Genomic DNA, 7,867 nt, shown 5'->3' with positions numbered 1-7,867 from the left:
GAAGAGAGTCAGAGGGAAAGACCACTAGGGAAGACTGGTCAGTGAGATGGAACATTGCTGGCTTTGAAGATGGAGGAAGGGGCCCACAAGCCAAGGAATGTGGGTGGTCTCTGGAAGTTGGTGCTGACACCTTGATTTTTAGCCCAGTGAGACCAATGTCTGACTTGTATCCTACAGAACTTTAAGAAAATGAATTTTGTTTATTTATTTATTTATTTATTTATATTTTTGGCTGCGTTGGGTCTCTGTTGCTGCACATGGGCTTTTCTCTAGTTGCGGCGAGCGGGGGCTACTCTGCGTTGCAGTGCACAGGCTTCTCATTGGGTGGCTTCTCCTGTTGCAGAGCACAGGCTCTAGGCATGTGGGCTTCAGTAGTTGTGGCATTCAGGCTCAGTAGTTGTGGCTCACGGGCTCAGTAGTTGTGGCTTGCAGGCTCTAGAGCGCAGGCTCTAGCGCAGCCCGTTGTGGTGCACGGGCTTAGTTGCTGTGCGACATGTGGGATCTTCCTGGACCAGGGCTCGAACCCATGTCCCCTGCATTCGCAGGCGGATTCTTAACCACTGCGCCACCAGGGAAGCCCTTGCTTATTCTTTAAGCTGCTACATTTATGGGAATTTGTTATAGCAACAACAGGAAGCTAATACACAGGGTCACCCACATGCTTCATTGCCTGAATCAGTGACATCTGTGTGGTCACTTACCAGACCACGGATAGGAACCAGACAACCTTGACCCAAGCCTGGACTCTGACCCCCATAGGCCATGTTGACCTTGGGCCAGTCCAGGCTTCTCATCTGTGCCCTGGAGCAGTGCTGCCTCACCAGGCTGTGGGGAGCACATAGTGAGTTAATGGAAGTAGAGCAAATGGGTGTAGAGGGCTTAGCTCAGCGCCATCTGATACCTAGTCCCCTGTGAATGGTTGCTGTCCTGGATGCTGTTGGCAAGGCCCTTCTTGCCCTGGTAAGTTATTGGAGAAGCAGCAAGTGGTGAGGTGACCTTAGGCCTGGGGGCCTGACTACTGCATCCTGAACTCATCTCGCTGAACTTTTCGGGGAAAGGCGCAGGCCTCGTCGTTGGTGGTCCTGGAGTGTTGGGGGCCCTTGGCCCTTCCTTCCTGTCCCCTGGTTTCTGATCTACCCTCTCTGCCCACAGGTCTCCCACTGATCCTCTCTTGGGCAACACAGTGGTGCCAGCTGCATCCACAGTAGAGTTCTGTGATCCTCCTCACAGCCCTGTGAAGAGTTATCGCCACACTCAGCGCCAGAGAGGCCTGGAGCACGAGGCAGGTCTGCAACCAGTCAGACCTGAGAGCTGTCTTCCTAATATACAGCTCAAGAAGCAAGGTACAAGGGGCCAGTGTACTCGAGTAAGAACGAGCAAAGCTGTTGCTAAAACCTTCTCTGGAACCCTGGCTTCTTGTCCCAGGTTAAAAAAATATCCACTATGGCGAGTTCCCTGGCCGTACAGTGGTTAGGACTCTGCGCTTCACTGCCGTGGGCCTGGGGTTCAATCCCTGGTCGGGGAATTAAGATCCCGCAAGCCACGGGAGGCGGCCAAAAACAAACAAACAAATATCCAGTATCGTATTTATCAAATAATAAAATGGTATAGAAAGACATTAAAATATTTATATTTTAAAAATCCATCCTTATAGTCCTTGTAAAAAATTAGGAAAAATATAAAGGAAAAAATCACCCCAATTCTTCCACCGAGAAGGCCACTTGGAACTCTAATTTTCTGCCTTCAAATTACACGATTTCCACCTTTGCCTCTCTAGCTGCTCTAGATTCGGTTCCTGCCGCCGCCGGCTAAGAAGCAGCAGCGCAGCGGCCTGGGGAAAGTCGCCCAACCGGACGTACCCACTCGCGCCACTCGTCACCTCCCCACCTCCGGCGGGGACGCGCGGCTCCCGGGGACTGGGGGCGGGGTGGGTCCCGGGTGACCCGTAGGGAGCCGCGCTCGGCTCAGTACGCCCGGCCAGAGGGGCGGAGGCGGGGCCGGGGGCGGGAGGCACCTCCCACCAGGAAGTTGGCGGCGGCCGAACCAGCCCCAAGAGGAGGCGCACGGCGGCCGCGCGACCCTGAGAGAGCGGGGCTCAGGCGCAGCGCGACCCCGCTGGCCGGGCGGGGCGCGCACGTGTGTATACGAGTGCGGGGGCCCGTCAGCGGCCCGGACTACAAGTTCCAGGGTGCCCAGCGGCGCGCCTGGGTTTTCTGGCCGCGCGGCCCGCTGGCTCCTGAGCAGGTCGACACGGGTTGGCACGCGTCACCTGGTTCCCGAGTAAATAAGGGAGAGACTCCCTGAGCACCGTAAATAGAGTCCAAGTGGGCGGGGAGCCGCCCCGCGCCGCCCGCTCATGTCTCTGCAGGGCCGAGTGTCCGGCCGCCTGGCACAGCTGCGCGCGGCGGGGCAGCTGCTCGGCGCCCGGCGCCCCTGGCCTGGCCCCTCGGCGGGTGCCACGCGGACCCACAGCACTGCGTGCGGTCCCCCGGCGTCCCTGGGCGCGTACGACCCGCGCGCGCGGACCCCAGCGGGAGTTGGGACTTGGGGGGCGGCGGCGGTGGGGCGGAGAGCCGGGGTGCGCACCTGGGCCCCCCTGGCCATGGCGGCGAAGGTGGACCTGAGCACCTCCACCGACTGGAAGGAGGCAAAATGTAAGTGTAAGCAGGAGGGGGGCGCGAGGGGCGAGGGCGGCCCTACGTGGGCCTTCTCCGGCTGGACAGCACCCCATCAGCAGCCTCGTCCACCCCAGAGAACTGGGGAAGTTAAGGTCCCATGTGCCCCGGTATGGACCCCCATTAACAGCCACGCCCCCCATGTGCCCAGCCCCATAAACTACTTCACCGCCCCGACCAGGTCCAGGTCCCCCAGTGGGGGGCAGTGTGTGGAGGGTGGCCTCACGCCATTGAAATGTGTTGCTGGGCACCCCCAGGGAGCATCCAAGACCTAGTACCTTAATCTGTTGTGCACGAGGGAAACTGAGGCCCAGTGCCAGAGCCAGTAGGCCAAGGTCACTTGGAGTTTGCTTCAGGATCTGACAGTAGGCTCTGAACTCCCCAGATTTTGCATAGTATGGTTTCTCAAGGGGTGGCATTTTAGGCAGAGTGGCAGAGAATGGGCTGAGGGGACAGCTCTGGGGCTGGCATTCCACCTGGTGGGATCAGATAGCCACAAGGAGTGGCCTCCCTGAGCAGGCCGGTTCCACCTCCCCCCACGCCTACCGGCGGGGGCCTGCCTCTCTAGGCACGTGGTTTGGTGCCCTTTTGCCCTTAACGTTGGCCTCTGGACACTTGTGAGCACTCTCTGCCTTATTCCTGGGGGACACAGGACAGAGGAGCCGCGGGGCAGGGCAGAGATGGGACGTTGTGCCTATGAGAACAGTGACGCCCCCCCGCCGCCGCCTCCGCCCTCCCCCCCACCCCATACCCAGGAATCAAGCCATTTCCTCCCGCTCTGGGGCAGGGCATGAGTCCTGGTGGGCATGAATCCCAGGGCTGGACTCTGGGCCCGAATAGAGCAGGGAAGGCAGGCAACCTGACCTGCAGAGCCCCAAATAGCCCCGGCTGCCTGTCCAGCTGCCCCTGCCCTTCAGGGCCTGCTCCCTGGGCTCTTGTGACCGTTCGGGCTGGATCCCCTTTCAAAAGAGCAGGGACAGCAGCTCATTGGCTGGGCCCTTGTGGTGAAGTGGGTTCACCCAATGGGGTTGGGAAGGCAGGCCTAGGGCGGGCTGTGGTTGGGGGCAAGGGGAAGGCATCCTCTTGGGATTGGAGGTGGAGTTCAAAATGACTTACCAGTGTCATGAATTGCATTGCCTTCACTGGGATCTTAAAGCACCAGCAGGAAGCACTTGACTTTGCTCCGGGAACACAAGGAGTGTTTTTCAGCCCTTCAGCCCTGGCCCCAGAGCACGGTTCAGGGTGGGGAGTGGGGGGCTGGCCCCCTAGTACGGGGACTGTCCCCACAGGGAGCCCTGCTTTCCCTTCTCTGTCAGAGAACAGTAACCCAGGGTGGTGGGAAAGAGAGCTGGGGAGGCCGGGGGCCCAGGCATCTGTTCCTGGATCTGCCACTTTTTCTAGGACCCAGCTCTCCGCCCCTCCCATTCTTGGGTGCCACTGACAACTTCCAGACCTCTTGAAGCTGACGGGTCAGGGATTCCCAGGCTGCTCTCTGGTAGGAGCTAGGATTACCATTCATTCAGTCCATGTTTATCGAGTGCCTTCTATGTAGCCAGCACTGTTGTGCTGGGGAGACAGGCAAGAACCCTGCCCTCACGGAGCTTAGGGGGAAGAAACAGTAGAGGATGTGATCAAGGCAATGAGACAATGCCAGGTAGAGGTCAGTGCTTCAAAGAAGCTGTGGCAGATGGGGCCGCCTGAGTGCCAGTGTCCAGTCAGGGGACAGTGTGAGGAGGGTGGGCTTGCCCCAGGAACCCCAGGACTAGGTGTGAAGCCGCCCGCCCCCCAGCAGCCGTTAGGTGGTAGTTTGTGGGGGTGAGACACAAGAGACATCTCTGTGTCTTAGTTACCTATTGCTGCATAATAACAGATTACCCAGACACTTGGTGGCTTAAAGCAGCAAACATTTATATTATCTCACAGTCTCTGAGGCTCAGGAAGCTGGGAGTAGCTTAGCTGGGTGGTCAGGCTCAGGGTTTCTCAGGAGGTTGGTGGGGACTTGATTAGGGGTGGAGTGAGCCCTTCCCAGATGGCTCACTCCTGTGAAATGGCTGTTGCCCAAATGCCTCATCTGGCCCACATTAAAGGGGAGGGAAATTAGTTTCCACCTTTGAGAGGGAAGAGGATCAAAGAATTTGGGGCATAGTTTTAAAACCGCCACACTGAGGGACTGCCTCAACTGGATTCTGCCTCTGATTGGGGTCCAAGCTTTGATCCTTTATTTATTTATTTATTTATTTGGCTACAGTGCTTGGCTTGCAGGATCTCAGTTCCCTGACCAGGAATTGAACACGGGCCCCCAGCAGTGAAAGTGCTGAGTCCTAACCACTGGACGGCCAGGGAATTCCTACAATCAGTGTTCATTTACCTAAGTATACTGCTGTGTAACCACTACTTTGATCAATAGGTAGAACATTGCCATCGCCCCACAAGGTTCCTTTGAGCCCCTTTCCAATCAGTACCCCTTACTGCTAATCATTTTTCTATTTATTCATTTTGTTTCTTCTTGAACTTCATATCACCAGAGGCATACACTGTGTCCGGTTCTTTTTACTAATATCTGTGTGATTCGTCCACATTATTGGGTGTACTGACAGTTTGCTCTTTTTTATTGCTGTGTAATATTCCATGCTGTGGATGTACTACAGTTTGTGCACCCAGTCTCCTGTTGATGGTCATTTGGTTTCCAGTTTGGGACTGTTGGGAATAAAGCTGTTGTGAATATCCTTGTACATGTCTTTGATGGACATGTGCTCATCTTTCTGTTGGGGGTATACCTACATAGGCCTCCAAATGCCTGTCTATGCCTGAGATGATCCTCTCTCAAAGGCTGGCACATAGTAACCAAACTCACAAGAGACTGATGTATAGTTCAGAGGGTTGAGGTGCACTTCACGCTGGGGAAATGTAATAGCTGTGGGTCTGGAAACTCATGTGCACCTGGGCAGGGCCTCTTCTCCCTGTGGAAAAGCCGTGTGGAAGCCAATTCATAGTCTTACGTTTGCTCAGCAGCAGGCGTTCTCAACTAGGGAGCCGGTAGAATGATTTTGGAAGCTGATCTCACTACCCTGGGCAGGCTGGGCAAGCTTCCCTGCCAGGGGTGCGCCTACCCACTGGGGATGCCCTTCCCCGGGCGGTTGCTCAGTGTTCCAGTACAAATGCAGGGCTGAGTGCCTGCTCTGAGCCCCAGGTGCAGATGCCTCAGTCCATGGACCAGCGAGTCCTCTGGACAGATAGCCAAATTCTGCCTGGGTTCTGCACATTCCTTTTTCCTGGGTTCAAGCTGACTGCCCACTTCTGTGGACCTATTCTTTCTCCAGGTAAGTAAATACCATCAGGCTGATCTTCCGGGCTAGGAGACATTCCGTCTTTTTGAGAGACCTCTGCAGTATTTGATTTCACTGGCCAGGGGTTAATTTCTATAATTTAATTCCGTCAGTTCTGGAGTGTCTCATTACCACCCGCCCCCGCCATGTTGTACCTTTTCATCAGAAGATTGTGGAAACAGTCCTACTGTAAGGCAGTTGGGTGCGAGGGGACTTAAGTTCAGGCACTGGGGTGTTTGGGGGCTTTGCCACCACAGGAGGGGCCTGGCCTCCAGGAGAAGGGCACAGATCCTCCTTCTGACCTGCGGTAGGGGCAGAGCTGTGTGCTAAAAAAGAGAACGGGCATTGGTGTCATCAGACGTGGCAAGCCCTGGCACCACTGCTTCCATGCTCCCTGAGCCTCAGTTTCCTCACCTGTAAGATGGGACCAACAGCACCCGATTTGTAGGTTGTGCTGGGATCACATTAGAAACCATTTTGTACACAGCGGCCAAAGGGTCCCCAGTGCCCGTCCTCCCTTGTCACCCCCCAATGCCCCCCATCCCTTGTCGCCCCTTGGGTCTATCTCCTCTCTCTGCCCTGTTCTGGCCACGGGGACACTGGGCTTATATAAACTTGTCTCCCCCATGGTCTCAAATGCTAGAACCCTGACCCTCAGGTCCTGAGCCCTGTTTCCTCTCCCTGGTGGCTCAGGATAGGGCTCATGTGTTCCAGCCTGTTTGCATGGGGCAGGGCAAAGACTGATTCAATCCCTGTGGGATTTCATGCAGAGCAGATGATTCATCTGATTTGACTGCCGAACCAGAAAATTTCCCAGGCACACCTGGGAATTGGGTGGGCTTCTCCCACCTGTCTTCTGGGAAGCAGCCTCGGCACGTCCCGGTGCGGGCGGAGGCGAGGGGGTCTGGGAGAGCAGAAAAGCCCCAACGTGCCTCCTGCCGTCTCCCCTTTGCTCTTGCCATAGGCTTTGACGAGCCCCTGCTCTTGGGGGACGGTGAGAGGTGATTAATGCCCCCACCGCCGTGCTCCCAGAGCCCAGCTGTTATCAGCCCTGCCTACCCACCCTTCTCCAGAGGAGGAGCCTCCCTCCGTGCCAGCCTGCCCTCACCTTTCCGAACACCGTCTTGTGAAGTGCCATAAAGACACTTCTTTAAACACGTCATTGAGTTCCCGTTCGCCCGGTGTACTTTATGGTTCTGACGCAGCCTGCTTCCTCCAGCTCGGCTTTCTTCCCCGGGAGCCGCTGAAGGCTTCATGTGGGGTCAGACCTCCCCATCAAAATTTACCGCAAACATCCTTTTACAGCACCTGTCTCACTGAGCTGTGAAATACTCTCGCCTCTCCAAAAAAGAAAGAAAATTAAAACGTATGTTGTACATCTTTTATAAGAAAAGTAAAACTCACTTGTGCTTTAAGTCGGCACCTGTCCTTCTGGCAGAGGGAGGTAGCGCGTGTTATAAATGCGTGGGGCATATGCCCACCGTAAGGGTCCTGCTTCTCCTCCTCCCAGGGCGAGTGAGGAGGGCCTGGGGGCGGCCCCGCTGATGATGAAGCTGAGGCTGTGAAGACAGCGCTCCGGTCCTCAGCTGGCTTCTCCTTCCCACAAATCAGAGAGCAGTGCAGCCTGTAGCTCCTCGGGGTCAGTCAGGCTGCAGCCTTGTTCTGGAGAGGAGTGAGGACATGGCATCCCACACACTGGCCTCGAGAGGTGTGCGCTTGGGGACCACAGGCTGGAAGGGCAGGCTGACAGGTGTCCCCAAGGTTGGTGCCTTGTCAGCCGGTAGCTGAGCTGGAAGCTCTGACGGTCTTCCTTTGCCGTCTCCGGGAAGCGGAGTCGTGTTTTGGTCTTTGCTGGAGAGAGAGGAC

At 56.2% G+C, this 7,867-nt stretch overlaps 1 protein-coding gene across 2 annotated transcripts in view; it reads left to right on the top strand.

Annotated features, from left to right (window-relative positions):
- Window positions 1-2,301: 2,301 nt before the first annotated feature.
- Window positions 2,302-7,867, top strand: part of LOC102977586 (ADP-ribose glycohydrolase MACROD1) — a 117,194-nt gene continuing 111,628 nt past the window's right edge. Inside the window, exon 1 of one of the 2 annotated variants that reach the window (XM_024133407.3) lies at window positions 2,302-2,654. In XM_024133407.3, the coding sequence (XP_023989175.1) occupies window positions 2,357-2,654 (298 nt within the window). In that variant the 5' untranslated portion in view covers window positions 2,302-2,356. The remainder of the gene's footprint in view (window positions 2,655-7,867) is intronic. The other variant, XM_028477323.2, reaches the window with a different exon arrangement.

The sequence above is a fragment of the Physeter macrocephalus genome, chromosome 16 (genome assembly GCF_002837175.3).
Source record: "Physeter macrocephalus isolate SW-GA chromosome 16, ASM283717v5, whole genome shotgun sequence".
Classification (NCBI taxonomy): domain Eukaryota; kingdom Metazoa; phylum Chordata; class Mammalia; order Artiodactyla; family Physeteridae; genus Physeter; species Physeter macrocephalus.
This window is presented reverse-complemented; position numbering and strand designations above follow the sequence as displayed.